The sequence below is a fragment of the Chrysemys picta genome, chromosome 2, assembly GCF_011386835.1.
Source record: "Chrysemys picta bellii isolate R12L10 chromosome 2, ASM1138683v2, whole genome shotgun sequence".
Classification (NCBI taxonomy): Eukaryota; Metazoa; Chordata; order Testudines; family Emydidae; genus Chrysemys; species Chrysemys picta.
In genome coordinates this window covers 198,480,946-198,499,427 of record NC_088792.1, presented here as the reverse complement: position 1 = coordinate 198,499,427, position 18,482 = coordinate 198,480,946, and the positions used below count along the sequence as shown (strand labels likewise).

The window sequence follows — 18,482 nt, the reverse complement described above, 5'->3', positions numbered from 1 at the left end:
GATTGCTAATGCATGGGATGTCTCCAACATCAGACAAAAGGGTGTCCGCTACATATGTTTCCTCTTTTCTCAGAACTAGAGAGTATCCTGGGTGATTCAAATATGCAGAAAGGGGGGAGTGAGAACTAGCCCCAATCATAGCAGGGAAAGCTGCTCCCTCAACACTACTATGAGAATAGATGCAAGATTATCTTTTGAAAAGTGAATGTAATTGTCACAGACAGTGCAATATTGACAGAACTAGAGAATGAAGCCCTTTGCTTATGCACATAAGCCATGGTCCAGCTTCCCGTGCTATTCTATCATGTACTCAACAAACTAAAGTGGGTTTTTCAGCAGGTTTGATGATAATGCCTATAGCTGACAAAACTGTATGGCAGTGTGTATTTCGCAATATTTGCTTAAATTTAAAAGCAAATTACAATTCGGTTGTGTTCATGGCAGTTTCATGGTCATTTTCCATTGATTTTTGAACTTTACTAATGTGAGTTTCAAGAAAAATGAAAGTTGAGCCTCAATGTTTGACTATTTGATTGTAAAATTGATACCTCATAATTATCAACTTGTGCTTTATTAGTTAGTTATCATGTCATACGGCATTCTTTCAGTCCCATGATTGGCTAACTTTATAGATAACCAAGATACTGATGCAGCGGTGAGTCCATGCAGTCTGGTCACGTGGAGCTCATTGAAGATTGACAACATCACACAAACTATTAATTATATATTTGATTGTGATACTCTCAAATTGCAATTGCATTGTGCTGATTAGTAAAATAGCCATCTAATCAGGAACCAAAACATTACAAATCCATCATGTTTGGAATTCTCAAAATATCTGCAGTTTCAAATCAATGGAGCTGGTTTGCTATTTCACTATTCATTCATGTATAGATAACTAGATAAATAAATAATACATAAATAAATGTGTGCATCTGTATATATATTATTTTTTCCCACACAGTATCAGTTATAACTAATCAAAATTAATACTTCTTTGACAAGTTCATTTTCAGTCTGGAATAATAACAGGCTGACTTTGTCCTTGTTTATGTCTGTGCTATTTTAAAAAAAGGAGAGGGAAAAAAGGTGTGGAAAATGGGAAACCTGCCTCTTTATGACTATTCTAAGCATATGCCTGTACCTCGTGAGTTTCATCCTACTGAAGGAATACTGTCAACATATAGGTAGGGAAATGTCTTAATCTTTATTTCTTATTGGGTCATTTCTACTAGGAATCAGCATAAACCATATAAGTCTATAAATGATTATGAGTGCAACAGACAGCTCTGATTTTTCTAAGTGTGAAGTAAAAATGATCCAGAAAGAAAAAAAAGATATCTTTTTCCCATCTCCCTAGACTTGTTTGCATCTAACCTGGGTCAGGCTGGCACCTCAGTAAAGGCAGCGTCACAGTTTTGCACTAACTGCTTGTGAATCAAGCTCTACAAAGCCTATGTGCTTGATGTAAGAAAAAAAGATAAGGAGGTTAGTTATTGCTTTTATAAGGTTGTGTCAGCTGATTGGATTTAAATTTAATTGCCATGAAATGTGTTACGTTGAGGCTCATTAAGCTGGAAGCTCTAATAATCTAGGAGCCAATTTGAAAATGTGCATTTGTTATTAAACTGAGATGTATCCATTATTTCTTCCACTAGAGATGTGGTTTGGGGTTTTCCTTGGAGTGGCCAAGCCCACTGATTCTTTACACAAAAGTTCAGCTCTTTTTGCCAAATTTGTCGGAGGTAGATGAAGCTGTCAGTTTGGGTAAACCATGGGCATGCCGGAAGTTTGCTAAATGTTCACAACCAGTTATCCACTGAATTCATTGTTTGAAATTATTCACAAGTTGCATCCTTAAAATTCATTGAAATTCTTTCCACTTTTGGACAACTCTTCTATGAGCACACTCTACCGGATCAGCCTCAACTATGTGGTCAGGAAAAGCTCACGCTTTAGCTAACCATAATTACAATACGGCAACTTGTGCCATAGTACACACCCTCTCAAAATACACCTCTACCCTGATATAACGTGACCTGATATAACATGAATTCGGATATAACGCAGTAAAACAGCACTCCGGGGGGGGAGGAGAGGGAGGTTGTGCGCTCCGGCAGATCAAAGCAAGTTCAATATAACGCAGTTTCACCTATAATGCTGTAAGGTTATTTGACTCCTGAGGACAGCGTTATATCAGAGTAGAGGTGTACCAGAAGCGGGATTCCCATGCATCAGCAGATGCAGTTAGGGCAAGCGGAAATTTAAATCCCTACACACTACTTCCATTTTCTTTTATTCTCTATGGGGGTATCCCCGTTTCTCTTCCTCCCTGTTTTCTTATCACTGCTCTTTATGTGCTACTTGTACATGATCAATAGACATACCAAGGTAAAATAATAAATGTGGTCTTACTCATTAATTTCTTTCTCCTGATTTCAAAAATTCTTTTAAAACATAGTTTGTTATGTCTATTTTTGCAAACTGCTCATTTTCAACCTGAATCATGTACATCCAGTTCTATATACAAGTTGGTATATATTTGTGAGGGGGTTGTGTGTGTGTGTGTGTGTGTGTGTGCAACAATTCATGTTATAGGGAGCTAATATCACATAAATTCTCTTCACTTGCACTGTAACTGCTGGCTATTTTATTATATGCTAAGTAGTTGGGTAAATGTATGGATTTTTTTCTGATCTCTAATTCAAAGTGCAGATTACATAGTCTCTGCTTTTGGATCTAATAAGTAAAATTACAAAATAAACTGCAACATCAAAGTCAGTTCATATGCAATCATAAAATTGTAGGAATTCATGCAAAACAAATATACATTAGAGAAGACAGCACTAATTCAAAATGTAGGTGAACTCAGTGCAGCTTGTCTTCAGCTGAAATCTGCTTCTTGCTTGATATGAAGAAAGACTAGGAGTCACATATAACTGGACACATTCTGGATGCTCAACTCACTTACGCTATCCCAGAAAGTCATTTGATGTAGTACATTTAAAGCTCTCAAGCTGCAGTTTGAGCTAGAGTCAATTCATTAATGCCCAGTAAATAAGACTTGCTGGGCCAAATTCATTCTTGGTATGACATCTGTGGTCTTACACCAGGAATGTATTTGGTCCATTTTGCTTACTGGCCATTTCTATAGATTTTGGTATAGAATTCAACTGAGTTTGTAACTATTGTAATAAAAGCAATAAAAAAAAACCATCACACTGTGGTCAACAAGTTCCTAAAACGGATGAGCCTATGATTCATATATATATAATTGTAAGGTCAAAGAGATCCAATGTGAATCCAAAGAGAATCCAATAGCTACATGGTTTACTAATATTGTTCTATTAGATCTGATGATAGAAATAGCTATAATAGGATAGTATTCTATTTTATATAGCACCTTTCATGCTCAAGTTATTTTGAAAGTAATGGATTTAATACTGGCAGTGCAGTGAAAGTGGTTTCTCGATGTGCAAAAGGAAGCCGCCTTCCTAGCTACTATGCAGTTGATGTGTGGATTATAGGAAGGTGCAGAACTATAACATAAAATGGATAATGAAAAATCCATTCAAAATGTCTGATAAACCTGATGGATGGATTTGGACCATAGCCAAAAATATCCATCTTCTTTTATATTCATTTTTATTGTCAAGCTATCTTTTCAGATGATAGTCCCAAGGACCCAACTGCAATTCTTTTATTTGAACCACTTCCAGGGGCTAAACCAAAGATATCGGTAACTCTCACAAGGAAACAAAACATAACAAAGGAAAAATGAGAGCAAAAGTAATTTGCTAAAAAGAGACTGAGAACTTTTTAATAATCGTGTGTGGGGGGGTGGCTTGGCAAAAAGAAAAGAAAATGTAATTCAAGGTTAGCATTGTTCTTAGATATAAGCTATAGTATCATCCCACTGTCTTTGAGTTTGGCTACGCAAAAGGGCATTTTTATTTTATTTATTGTTATAGTTCCTTCGTTTTCTAAAATATGACCACTTTATGATCTTTAATCATTCACAAATAATGTATTGGTATATGTTTGCTTTTTGTTTTCACTTACAAACTGGACTGGCGTCAAAAATAAAATCCCCTAAATCCCACAGCATAAGGAACTTTTCCCCTTCAATAATTCCTCCCCATCTTGAAAAACCTGAGAATATAGATAAACTTTGCAGTGCCCCATGAAAGTAAACAAACTCCAGCTCTGCCAGGCTAAGGAAAGAAGCAATTTCCAGAGGTAGGAGCCCCTCACTGAAAATACCCCTCAACACCTTTTTCAGACATAATTAGGGGGGAAGATACCTCAAGCACTCCAGCTTATCATGACGGCCCCAGAAGTCCTGATCTACAATTGACAATGTGTGGACAACCCTGGGCCATCATAGAGTTAGTTGCAGAAAGATGGCCAAAAAGAGGGGTTGTATTTGACTGACTGATCAAACTCGACTGAAATCAGTGGAAACTTTTCCACTGATTTCAGTGGTCTGTCTATCTATCTATCTATCTATCTATCTATCTATCTATCTATCTATCTATCTATCTGGAAAGCCTACAAAAACAGTCTGTTAAAAGTCAAGGAAGATAAAATTTATATTGCACATCAGCCATAACAATCTCTTTTTTATACCGATAAGCTAAGTAAAACATCATCATAATTGACTGTGATAATTATGCATTTCAGTAACAATTTCTTATTATTCCTTCCAAGAGTGTTTGGTGTTGAGCAAGTGACTTAACAAATCTGTTCTTTAGTTTTCCCATCTGTAAAATATGGCAAATAATATTTTCCTACTTCAGATAGGTGTGGTGAGATTTCACTCATTAATATGTATTATTGCCTTTCTTCCTAGAGGATTCCAGATCACTGTAGAAATTATATGTAAATTCAGAGATTTCTTCACCTACTCCTGAAAAGAAGTAATCTTTGGGGCAAAACACAACAGCAATTCATCAGCACACAACATTATTATGCAACAGTAGTAACTTTAGAAAAGGAAACAAATGTCATTTTGAATTGTGAACAAGCGAAAAAATTATTGATCATATAAATCTTTGTTTGTACATTATATTATTTACTACAATTATATCATTGCATTTTTAGTTAAACCATTAAAATATGCTAACAGGACCTGAAGGACTTCAATTTACTTCAATGGGCTTTTGATCAGGTTTCATAATTAAAGATTTAGACCTAATTGTATTCCAAAAGACCATGAATAATCCTCTCAAAATGCTATATACAATTGCTGCGAATCTCAGTCCCAACAGGATTTTGTCTCTGTGACATTAAACTGTATTAAAATTGTGGTGTTTTTTTAGCAGTTTCCTTCTCTACCTATCTAAGATTATTTCCTTGTTTAGTTGCCAGGGATATTGCTCTTATTGTAAAGAAATATTATATTCTATACTATTACCCTGCATTTGTAATATAGAAACAAACTGGTTAAAGCAAATAGCAATACCCTATGCCAAATGTCTTAGATCACTGTGATTACACAACAAATTTTCAGCCTCTTACCTGTCCAGATCTTGCATTTTCACACACATAAATCTCATAGTGTTTTGGAAATTCTGGAGCATGGTCATTAACATCAAGAACTTGAACATACACAATTACTTCAGAAACTTGTTCTGGATTTCCTAAATAAAAAGAGGAAAGGACATTAAGAATCAATAGTTACAGTCTAACCCATTGCATATTTTCAAGAAACAAGGCTATTAAAATTTTCTGTTAAGTGATGAAAATCTTCAGCTGAGAAGGAAATCCTTACTGATGCCCACAGATACTGCCCAAAATATTACATTGGTTGGGGTATTCCAATCCATTGTGCTGTAAAATTATTTTAGCAAGGTAACACTTCTGATTATAAGATTGTAGCTGCAACCAAGAAGAATTTCTGATATCATAAGTCATTTGGAGAAGCAGCCAAAATTGTAAAGCAGAATCTCTTTTAATTATTATTATTTTATATTCCGTTAATTCATTGTCTAAAAAACACCCTCCCACAAACCACCATGTTTTTAAAAAAGGCAATTAACTCCGAAGCTCTTTTTAATCATCCACAATGCTTTCTATTTAAATGTTGGATTTATTAATTCATCCATTGTATTATGAATTGTTTTTTTTTTTAAAGGAAACTATGGGACCTGATCCTACAAGCTGGTCAATGCACGCCAACAGTTGTACCAGCAGAGAGCTCCATATAATGTAACAGGGCTTTGCCCATGCAGAACACCATAGAGTACTGGAGCCATGGATGCCATTAGAGCTGGTCTTATTTGACATTTCATAAGTTTGGGCAAAAACAAATTTCCCCAAAATTCCCACTGTTTCAAACATATCCAGCCAGCTCTAGCCATAAACCAATCAGGATGAAAGCACCATCCTCTGGTTCATGCCCACAGGTTGAGAAACTGTATGCTAGAGAAATGAGGCCCGTGGGTAACAACATATCCAGAAGCCTCCAAGCACACACATGGGTGCAGAAACCTGAATATTTCCAAACTTTCCCAAACTAGCACCTTTGTCTCCCAATTCAGCTTTGTTCAAAATATGCATACATATAAAAGGATGAACTTTTAGGTCTTGTCTACATGCATATGTTGTACCATTTTAACTATATTGATACAACCCCCATAGTGTGGATACAGTTATACTGGTGTAACTGTTCTTATACTTTTTTCTGGTATGGAAAGGAGATTTAACTACACTTGTATAGGGCATCTTTTATTGGTATAACTTTGTCCACACTAGTGGGTTGTGATGCTTCCCAGGGGGTAACCAGGGTTGTGAGACACCTCGCTACCACTTGCCATTAGCATGAGGAAGCCTTGTCTGTGCCTGCCATGTGTCACCTCCCTGACTCCATCGGCCACAGGAAACACAAGCACTCCCCTCTTAGCCAAAGCAGGCTCTACTGTCCCCAAGTAGGTTAGTGATAGGCTTGCTACAACCCCTCTGAACATCTTCCTAGAATGTCCAAACATTGGTCCATTAGAAACAGACTTCACAGATTTGCTATTTCCAAAGTAGCAGCTTACAATTTTCCTCTTAGATTTTCCTCTTAAGCTCTCCTTAACACACAGCACTTAGATATGTTCATAGTGAAAACAAGCAAAAGTTTATTTAACAAAAAATAAAGATTCAAATGATAGCAAGTAGAAATATTGGAAACAAATGATGATTACATATAAAATAAAATCATAACTCACATTCTGGAACTTAGATTTATTTAATTTCCCACTTTCATGTTTTACAGATCAATGCTCACCCCAAAGACCTTGCAGTGATTTTCAACCAGGGTTGATCTTCCATTCATGAGATAAGTCACACTGCCAGTTTGCCTCCTCAGTGAAAGATGCCAGGGGGTGCCTCTGCTCCCCCGAAACACTCCAATAATCCACTGTCTTTACTCATAAACAATATTCCCTTCTGCTGCTTTATTTCTTCCTGTAAATATCCTCTCTCATATAATTCACAATCTCTTGCTTCAAATTTTAGCTCAGTATGTAAATAGAGCTATAGTGTGAAGCAGACAATACACAATTTCCAGCCAGTGAGATAGTGTCTGTCATAAACAGATAGTTAAGGGTTAATGCCTCTTTTACCTGTAAAGGGTTAAGAAGTTCACCTAGCCTAGCTGACACTTGACCAGAGGAACCAATGAGAGGACAAGATGGTTAAAAGGGAAGGAGGGAAGTTCCCTTTGTCTGTTGAGTTTTCACTTTGGACCGGAGTGGGAAAGCTCCAGAATTTAGCCTCTTATTAAGTAGTGAGTATTAGTGAAATAAATAAATAGGTTTATGTTTATTTCTTTGTAATCTGTCTTGTGCAATTAGAGGAATAGCCAAACTGGGTATTTGGGTATTTTTTGTGTAAGTTTTTGCCCAGGGGAACATCCTCTGTGTTGGAATCTGTTGTCTGTGAGAGTAGCTGGTATGCTAATCTCTCCCAGAGGGTTTTCTTTTACCTTTCTTTTCTTTAATTAAAAGTCTTTTTAATAACCTGATTGATTTTTCCTTGTTTTAGATCCAAGGGTTGGATCTGGATCCACCAGGAGTTGGTGGGAGAAAGGAGCAGGGATGGTTAATTTATCCTTGTTTTAAGATCCAAGGGGTTTGGATCTGTGTTCACCAGGAAATTGGTGAAGTCTCTCAAGGCTACCCAGGGAAGGGAATTAGTGCATGGGAGTGGTGGCAGCCAGACCAGATCTAAGCTGTTAATTGAGCTTAGAGCTTCTCATGCAGGTCCCCCACATCTGTACCCTAAAGTTCAGAGTGGGGAAGGAACCTTGACAGCGTCTATTATCCTCTGCCTAGAAGGAACTGGTATGAGGCATGTCACCATGTTTACCTAAACTCCAAGGCATTGAGAACATAATTTCCAGTATAGATACCCAACTTCTTAGCTATTATCTGTACATTCGTTTTGAGATAATTATGATGCCAAGTGAGCTACTGGCTCTCAGTAGAAATCTCACATGCCATACTTTTGTGAATTATGGTGCATATATTTGACCAGGGGATCCCTGTAAAACTCCATAGATCTGCCTCCCATTCCCTCACCCAGTTGGCACAAATAAGTTCCTGGGTCACAGGGTACTGGTATAACTATTCCAGCAAAAAAAAATCACACCCTAATCAAAATAGTTATACTGGTACACAATCTGTATGCAAATCAGACCTAGACATATTCTTGCTCATTTATTAAAAGATTCACAGAATGTCTCCTATAGTCAATAAGAGCGGGGCAGTTGAGGGTGATCAACAACTTTTGGAAGCACTCTTCACATTACTGGATCAAACCTCTACTGAGAGAAAGAGATGTACTCAAAAACGTACATGTCACAGGCACCCTAATAAACATACCTAGTTTGGCCCCAATACAGCAAAGCACTTGAGCACATAAATAGTCCCACTGAAGTCAACAGGAATACTAAAATGCTTAAAGTCGGGTGCTTTATTGGATTAGGAGCTTAAGCATAATATTTTCCAGTTAATAGAACCATTGTAGTACATTCTTGTTGACGAATGGCACAACCTGGTCTGTCTATACAGCATGATTGATATTGGCAAGACCCTTCACACAAGTTGACAATGCAAACTGTTGTGTGCTAGCATAAGCTGCCTGCTGACCAGCCTTCCCACCGGGCTGCTTCCTCTACTCAGGAAAATGGGTCAAATGGATCAACAGCAAAAACAAACAATCAAACAAAAACCTATTTTTAAATGTGCAGCTCACTAGTTTCTTACAACGAACATTGGAATCTGAGCTGATTACTTCTGAGTCTTCTGCAAGAGGGAATGGTATCAGAAATAACAACTGTAAATAAATCAGGTCTGATCTGGTAAGTAGAGGCAGAGACCCATTGAAACCAATGGAGCTGGGGTGATTTATGGTAAGCCTTAATAGGAGGCATCAAAGTTCATGATAACTCTTTATATTAACCCCTTCATATCTTTCTTGAAATATTTCTTTTTGAGATGAAATTTCTCATGCTTAATGTTAATAAGAATTGATCCAGAATGTATTAATAAAATTGGTTGGGCTATTTTTTTACATAATATAAGCATGGAAAAAAATAATCATGTATCTTAAATACAATTTTGACACTGCAGCCCTCACCCTATTTGCTACAGGTATGTGGTGAGACGATTTGGTTGGGATGGCAGAGGAAATACATCTCTGAGTTCCTGGCTAGTTTGGGAGGGAATAGCCTCTCCCCACCCCCATCCCTCCCGGCAGTTTCATGGGCAGAGCTTGAGTGGACTAGGGGGATTTTAGTTCCTGCCCTCAGAGCCTGATTTGCCCATTTATAGACTGCATGGGCACCTCATTGGCCTGCAAATGTGAGTGTGGGAACTTTATATTGCTCCTCCTGGCCATGAACTACCATTCACACCTGTTTTCTTTTCCCAGTTAATTACCCTTCCATTGGGTGTTTTTAGGCATTTATCTGTTTCTACTGGTAGATTCCCAACTTTTCTCTGAGCTTTTGGCCAGCACCATCCCACTTTGCAGTTTGGCAGCGAGCCAGAACTAGTTAGCTAGCTGGTTCTCACATTCCTCAGAGAACAGAAGAGGTTTTTCCTGAGAGGAAGTATTGTACTATCAAATTATTTGTCACAGCTGTGTAATAGCTGTCCAGGGCAAGTTAACTGAGGTAGCAGGGGGCACAGAGTTGCTTCTGCAGTCCCAGGCACTGGCCAGGTGGTATCTGGCTAGACCATTGAATGGTGAGGGAAAGGCTTCAATACCTATGCAGAAAGACACACCTCTTGTCTCACCACTTATCCCTTGCACAAGAAAATGAGGATATCTGGATCTGAGCATAGGTATATTACTCAGCTCCTATGATACGATAAGCAGAATATTAACTAAGCAGAACACAGTGTGCAGGAGAGAAAGAGAAAGCTGAGAGACAGCTAGATTCCAAGACAGTAGGCGATCCACAGTAACAGAGTGGCTGGTGTCCAGGAAGGTTCTTTAGGAAAAAAATAAGGTTGTAGCAGTAATTATTGGAGACAAAACTGGCCAAATCATGCAGAAATCAAAACAAAGTTTGCTAACATCATAATGTGATTGCCCCTAGTGATAAAATCCTATCCAATAGGTGCAGAGAACTAACGAAATTCTGGACTCTCAACGGCGAATCCAAAGTGAGGTAGGAGAAAAAAACCCTAGGACTAATCATGATGCCAAGAAGAATATGCACTTGGGAAGAAACAGAGGGCTCTCAGGAAAACAATAAGTCATTTATACTCAACATAACCAAGTAAAGGTACCTCAGTCATCTCTGTGTAAACCAAAAAGGATCTCAAAGTAATTCATTGCTATTAACAGAATCTGTAAGAAAGAGAGTGAAACAAAGTTGTGACACAGCTGATTCATTGGGAAGAGTATGTGATGGATTGTAACAATTTAGCGAAAGCAAAGGGAGTGGGCTTGCTTCAGAGTAGCACAGAGATGCACCACACCATGGCTGAAAGAGGATGTCCACTATTGTCCAGAGTCATTCCAGAGCCAGAAATAGTGTGAAAGAGAAGAGCAATATGTGTAAAACTTCCCAGAATCCTCTCTGTTGCTATGACTGACTGGAGTCATTCTATGTGTTAGCAGTGGCATTTTTTATCAGACTGGGAGGAGTGAGGTGTGTGTGTGTGTGTGTAAGTAATAGGAAGCAAACAGAACAGTGTTGGGCTAAAAGCATGAATTAAAATAAAAAAACAAAGAAAATGTTACAGATGGAATCCTGGCCTGACTGAAAGTCAATGGCAAAATTCCCACTGACTATTATAGGGCCAGGTTTTCATGCTGAGTATTGGGCTGGAGGGAGCGGAGAGTGTTTCAAAGATAGAAGCATGATTTAAACAGAAAAAAAATGTATTTGGAATTATAGGAAGATGCCTAAACTTGGTCTGAGTAGTTTGGCTTTTAGGAGTACTGAGCACCCAGCAGCTCCTATTGACTTCAATGGGAGCTGCTGGTTACTCAGCCTTTTTGAAAATCAGGCTATGCATTTAGGGGCCTAACTATGAACTTAGGAGCATATGTGTAAGCATCCATTTTTGAAAATATTGACCTAAATAATTATACTGTGTGTTGAATCAGGTAGTGAAATATGAACATTGCTGGGAGAAATGCATTAAAGTGCACCATCAGGGAAAAGAATTCCTTGGAAACCTAAAAGACAAAAAGAGAGAAACCAGGCAGTGAGTATTTCCCCCCCACAATAAGCTCACTTGTAAATAAAATTTAAATGGAAACAAAATCATATCACTTGCTTGATTAGGCTGAGCGAGGTTGTGACTGTGTGTTATCCCACCTCATTTCCTAGTGGAGATGAGCAGGAAGGAAGTATTGAATGGTAATGCTAAAAGGTAAAAAATATAAAAGAACTGTATATAAACTGAAAGGCTAATCGATAAAATCACACTTATCAGACAAAACTGGAGTGGTGAGTTAAATCCTTTAGCTTCCACGCTTAAGAGCTGAAGAGAGTTGTGAATTCTGTAGTCAAAAGAAGATTCTGAAGCTCAGTATAAAAGGTGTGGTGTGCTGAACTATTCAGGACAGATGGTCCTTTCTGCTATCTCTTATTGGTAACTACTTAGAGCTGGTAGTGAACCACACCTTTGGACATCCAAAGAAATAACAAATTAGAGTCAAAGTTGTCCCATGTTTCAGTCAGCTGTTACCATCAGAAGTACTTGATGGAGATTTATACTTCAATTGACAGAAAGAGGAGGCAGAAAACATTTTGGCCCCTAATGACCTTCCTTTTGTGAATGAACAAATCACCTTCAAGTCAGTCTGGTGGCTCAAGTTTTCTTGTTCTGTTTACATTATTAGAGTGCTATTATTTCTGTTTGGATTGTGTACTCTATGTAGGCAGATTAACACCTACCAAGAGACAGAAAATATTGGGTTTGATTCGCTCTTGAGTTGGAACTCCACTCAGCTCAAGATGGAGGAAGCGTCATTAAGCAGCTGGTTTTGGCTCTGAGAATCTCAAGGTCAGACCTGATGGAGGCCTGACTATGGTGCAGATGCCAGGACACTTATGGGATTTGAAGCTGGATTTATGCCACCTGGTTGGTGCAAAGGAGCTGTAACCATACATGGTCCATATGGGATGAAATCCGGGTTCCACTGTCATCAATGGTAGTTTTGCCATTGGCATCAATGGAGCCAGAATTTCACGCATAGTTTCTTTGTTTTTCAAGCAAAGATTGCTAAGTACACAGGATAGACATGATGATTATATTTCACGTGTTAAATGTTATTGATTGATAAAGCAAATCATCTTCAAGCATATCCAAACCAATGTGAAACACCTCTGGATATCATCTTATTAAATGGTGACCTTATTATCATTAAAGAGCTGGAGAATAAATATAGCAAAATGAGACGGGCTCCCTCCTCTTACAATACATATCTTAATATTTCTTGACATTGAAAGCCTTGGCATTTCTTCTGGTTCAGGAGACAATTATTCAGTTGTAACATCTGGTTCTCTCCCTTTTTAGTGTTTAGCTAAACAGAAAAGTCACAATCCTAGACTGAAGTCATCCTGCAATGTTTCCATAGACCTATTCAAGGTATGACAAAAATATCCCAGAGATGCTTTCCATTCCACCATATCACCCACCAGCTGTCCAACAAAGTGAAAAAGAAGATACATTTGTGTTTAAAAACTCACAGATAAACCAAGAAGTCAAACAAGACTATCAATTCACAAACATAAAATGAGGATTGCAGTAAATATTGCTACCAACTTCACTATATTAAGCTCACTATTGCATCTACTATTCTGATATATATATATATGGGGAATGCTTTCTTATGGGGAATATATTGGATTAACATATTTCTAAAGGTTGTCTCTTTCATCAGAGATGAGAAGCTCGTCCAATAAAAGATATTACCTCACCCACCCTGTCTTACTCATAGTCTAAATAGTCTAAATAGTCTTCTAAATAGTCATCATAAAAAACAAATGTATATGACACAATGTCTAAAACACATGCTAGTTGTTAAAAATACATGGCAATAAGTAGTTGATCCATTGATATCCTCCTATTTTGTTGACCTTGTCTCTTCCTATGGATGATGTGATTAATTTTAACTAAGAAGAAACACATTTTGTCACATCCAGTTCCAAATTAGCAAGTAAGCATTTTCCATAATGTTGTCCCAAAGACAGGGCAGCTGGATAACTGAAAGCACAAACAGAAGCAATTTGCATTTGACTTTCAGACAAAACTGACAGGTGAAATCTATATAAAGGATGCTTCCCAGATTTAATTGTCACTGTAGAGAAGTCTAGCTGATTTAGGCCTGACATTAACCATTAATTTGAAATACAGGTTTCTGACTGGTGTTAAATTAGACCCTGGCTAATTTTACACTAGTCAAAAATCTGGTGTGAAATTAACCAGGGTCTAATTTAACATAAGATCTTGCACCGGGGGAGCAATTCATATGCTTCAGTATAACTTGAAAGTGTTAAGAGTCTCCATCTCATTACAATTTCTTTTTTTTCTTCTTTTTTTATAAGGTCATCTTTTATGAAAGAGCACAAGACCTTGGAGCTCAAAAACATCCTGCTTCCACTGAACTCATCATTTTAATAATGCTCCTTAATGTAACAAGAAACAGCAATATAATGAGAAAGTAGCATGTATTCTCCATTTAAAAGAAGGGATGTTCAGATGATAATTACACTAAGTGCATGCAGGATATAAAACATAGTGTTCCTTAAATTCTTACTCACTCATTTCTGTGGCTGTAACAGTTATGTTGTGCCAAGCAGCTGTCTCTCGGTCCAGAAGCTTAGTTATAATGATTGTTCCATTGTGTGCATTGATGCTGAACAATCTCTTTAAATACGTGCTGTGGACAATAGAATACCTGCACCAAAAAAGTAAAGAGATTGCCTAATACTGAAATGTTCCATCTGAAACAAGGACATATAAAGCTATTGTCAGTCGAGAAAACAGAGCTGTGGATATATCCATAGAAATGTGTGCAGCAGGAACTCAGAAATTATGAAAAATGTACACTTATAAACATTTAAAATTCACTGCTGCCAAGATCAAAGCTCTTCTTTTCATAAAACTAAATATGCCTCAGATCTATATTAATGTGAACTGAATCTAAAATGCATTATTCATTCTTATTTCTAAGTCGGTCTCACAGCAGGTGAATGACTTGGTTGAAAAGAAACAGCAAAAATGCCACTTGTGAAATGAATAACACTGGCAACTAAGTAGAGGTATAATGGTAAATCTATTTTATTGTTGCTGACATGTTATGATGTTGAAGGAATGAGCATTAGGGAAAAAGAGAGGCATCTGACTATCTATAATGAGATGTCTGCTAACCCCAGGTACAAAATCCAAAAGTGAGAAATGATTGCAATGAGCCCAGCTTGGAGCTCTACCGCAATAACCATCATTTGAAAAGCTCTGCATGCCATGTTCATATGCACACATACAAAATGCAGGTGGAATGACAGTTAAATTCTTATCATTGGCCATATATGAGTGACTATGAAAAAGACAGAGAGTGAAGTCAAATATATAAATTAGAATGGCAGAGATTTTTAAATGATTGGATTTTTTAAAAAAATAAGATAAAACTAAATATGTGGCTTTATTCATAAGGCAGAGTAGGTGGCTCTATCTTGGAAGTGAAATTTGCGCATACTCGGAAAGTCTGGTCCTGTTTAGAATACCTGTACTTAACAATTCCCTCTTCTTCTCCAGCTTTCATTTTGCTTGATAAAGGCTTTATATTACAAATTGGCACTTAGGACTCTTCTCTGATAGCCCTTATTAAATGCCAGTGACTGGACGACTCTCTAACTTTTAATTTATAGTTACCATGCAGCCTGAGTGAAAAGCAGCAAGATACTAAATCCGAGAACTACTATAATAGATTGTCATCTGTTCACTTCAGTTTACCAAGAAGCTTGTCAATGTCTCCTTTATAAACTCTTATTTCATGGATTTATAATTCAGCTTCCAACATATTTCATTTATGAGAGTATCCTCTCATCCCTCCTTCCCACACAATCTTTTCTTGTTGTTTCTGTTTTTTTTTTTCTGATTTCAGACATTTGTTTGTTTTAAATAAACTGTATTTATTATAACATATATTGCTGTTTGCAAACTGGTGTCCATAATGGCAATCAGGCCTGGTTTGGTTTTGTTTTGTTTTTGTATGATAAGAAAACACTGACAGCTGAGTTATTGTTGAATAATTGGCTGCATATGCATATACTTTCCCCCAAACATACATATATATGTTTTAAAATCATAGTTGATGCATGCTGTGAAATGAAATGTTCCATCTTAAAGGAAGTCTATGGTGCAACAAACTGCTTAAACATTGCTGGATTGGGGCAATAGACACACATGTACATCACAGCAACCCCTAGAGAAATATTTTATTTTGAAAAAATATACTATACAAATGTTATAAATATTCACAGTATTTACATGTTTTGGTACAGATGCTATAATTCTCTAAGCAAAAAAAACCAAAAGTGTTTTGAAAAATTCTGTACATATATTTATACTTTTTTAACTTAATTTTACCCCAAGCTAAGTCAATATAATAGGAAACTAGTATTTAAAAAGACAAAAAAAAATGGAAATCTATAGTCTATTGAAGCATAGATGATATTAGAGTATATCAGATACTAAGAACTTGATAATTTAATCCACACTAGTGGATTATTTTGCACCACACTAGTTTGTCCTGTATCTTAGGTTGTCTAAATTAAGTGGTGTTCAATTATGTCAATTGACTCTACAAGCTATTTTAATTATAAATCATAGCTAAAGATGAATCAACTGTGTCCTGCCTTAAGATACAGTAAAACTATTTTGTGAAATACATAGTTTGTAGAATTGTTGACTACAACATTTCACTATGGGGCAAATACCAATCCTGGAAGGCTGAAAGAGAAGGGAACTGGTACAGTTATGTTACCCAGAGCTGGCTAGATTCCGGCTATGGGAGTGGACACTGTTCCTACCCAAGTCTAAAACATAGCCCTGCACTACAATATTTCCCTCTGCCCCTCTGTAAAGGAGATTTTGGGGAGCAGGCTGGAGTAGGGATAGGGGCATAGCCAGTGGATCAGCAGTTATGCAGAACACAGTGACATTTGTGCTACTGCAGACCTGAGGTTTTAGCTGTGGACATGGCACCACCGTTCTGCTGTTGCTCCATATACTCTACAGGGCCACTATTTGATCTATTTTTCCATCCGCTGGGTACTATGAAGAATTGATTTACAAAACCCATTTATTCAGGCTTTGTGCAGGGTCAGGATTAAGCCCAGAGGGAGGGAAATGACATTTTACTATTCCAGACTATTTGCTTTAAGGATATCCAGGCTATCACAACGTAGGTGAACTTTAGTTCATTCATGAAGCACAGACCTGTGGAATGGAAAAGAGTCCCCTGGAAATTTTTCTCACTTAAATAGTCTTGGGGCCCCTCTGAAAATCTCAGCCCTGTTTTTTAAATCACTTCTTCCTAGCATACCTATTTACATTTTACAGTGTGTACCTGATGGGACTGTTGGCATTGTCTGGATCTCTGGCAGTTATAACACCAACAAAGGAGCCATTTGTGGCCCCTTCAGCGATTTCCATCACATAGTTCTGTGAGGTGAAAACTGGAGGCTCATCAGCATCTTCCACACTGATCTTGATAATGGTTGTGTCTTCAAAGGGCCCTTCTTTCATAAAATGGTCATCCATTTGCCTGTTGACAGCTTTTACTCTAACACTGTATCTCCTTTTGCTCTCAAAATCCACTCTCTGTAGACAAACAAAGTGGGAAGTGGAATATTCCTTTTTTTTTTTTTTTTTTTAGAATTTGAAAATTAATAATACATTAATGACTGATGTAAGATTAAAGACAAGAAATAGTGGTACACTTCTTTTGGGAATGTTTTAAAAACAGTTACACACACATATATACACACTGCAATAACAGTTTAATTATTAATCTGTGTCTTACTTTAATTTGCTTTTACTATTAAGGATTGATTTCCTTGGTTTGCTCTGATGTTATGATTTAATAGTATTGTAATGGATACTTTACTTTATTTTATCACTTATGTTTAATGTAGGTTATTTTCTTAATGCCTTTATTTCACATGTAGAGTTAACACTATACAATATACCATATGAATTTTCATGTAGAATAAGGGGAATTAGTTACTTTTCAGATGTTCAAACTGAGTTTATTACAGTTTAGTCTTCAGAAAAAATAACTCTGCCTCCCCTTTAAGAAAACCAATGAAAATAATTCACTGATCACACTGTCTGTCATACCATTTGTTTAGTCAGGATTAGTAATACAAACTACAGCTGGAAATATTAGCAAAATAGCTTCCTTTCCTTGTAACTGTTCCAAATGGGCAAAAGACAGCAACATCAAATTCTTTAGTCTCCCATACTTCACTGAAGTGCTGACATTTTCTGAGTAAATACCCTGTGCTCTCTAGCTCCATCACAGAATATTTTTTGGCTTCCCATACCAACTGAGAACATAGGTAACCAACTGAATGAACTTACTTTCTGTCTTTTCCCTCCCCTGCAAGGTTTAAAATGAAACCTTGTCATCAGTTCAGTTCTAGTAGCTAACTCTTTTTCTCCCTATGTTTTGCTAAAATAAGTCCCATATACAACTGAAGCTTCCTGAGTGTGTTTCACTAAAGAAATCATAACACTTTTCACTTATACACAGAAGTACCTTCCATCTCAAGATCTTAACATTCTTTATTAACAGTGTGTTATGCCTCAGAACACTCCTCTCCTATTATTCTTCCCATTTTACAGGTGAGGAAACAAGGCACAGAGAGGCTAAGACATTTTCCCACAATCACATAAGGAGACAAGTGCAAAGCTGGAAATAAAACCCAGATATCCTGACCCCGATTGCTTGAGCCACAA

General features: G+C 37.2%; 1 protein-coding gene across 10 annotated transcripts in view; it reads right to left on the bottom strand.

Annotated features, from left to right (window-relative positions):
• CDH19 (cadherin 19) overlaps window positions 1-18,482 on the bottom strand; it is a 168,125-nt gene that overhangs the window by 11,163 nt on the left and 138,480 nt on the right. For 6 of the 10 annotated variants that reach the window (XM_065585194.1, XM_065585196.1, XM_065585195.1 and 3 more), the window contains 3 exons: window positions 17,089-17,342; window positions 14,279-14,415; window positions 5,521-5,642 (listed from right to left, as the gene is read on the bottom strand). In XM_065585194.1, the coding sequence (XP_065441266.1) occupies window positions 5,521-5,642; window positions 14,279-14,415; window positions 17,089-17,342 (513 nt within the window). Of the gene's footprint in view, window positions 1-5,520; window positions 5,643-11,708; window positions 11,876-12,920; window positions 13,157-13,561; window positions 13,722-14,278; window positions 14,416-17,088; window positions 17,343-18,482 lie in introns of those variants that run through there. The other 4 variants (XM_065585201.1, XM_065585202.1, XM_065585203.1 and 1 more) reach the window with 4 other exon arrangements.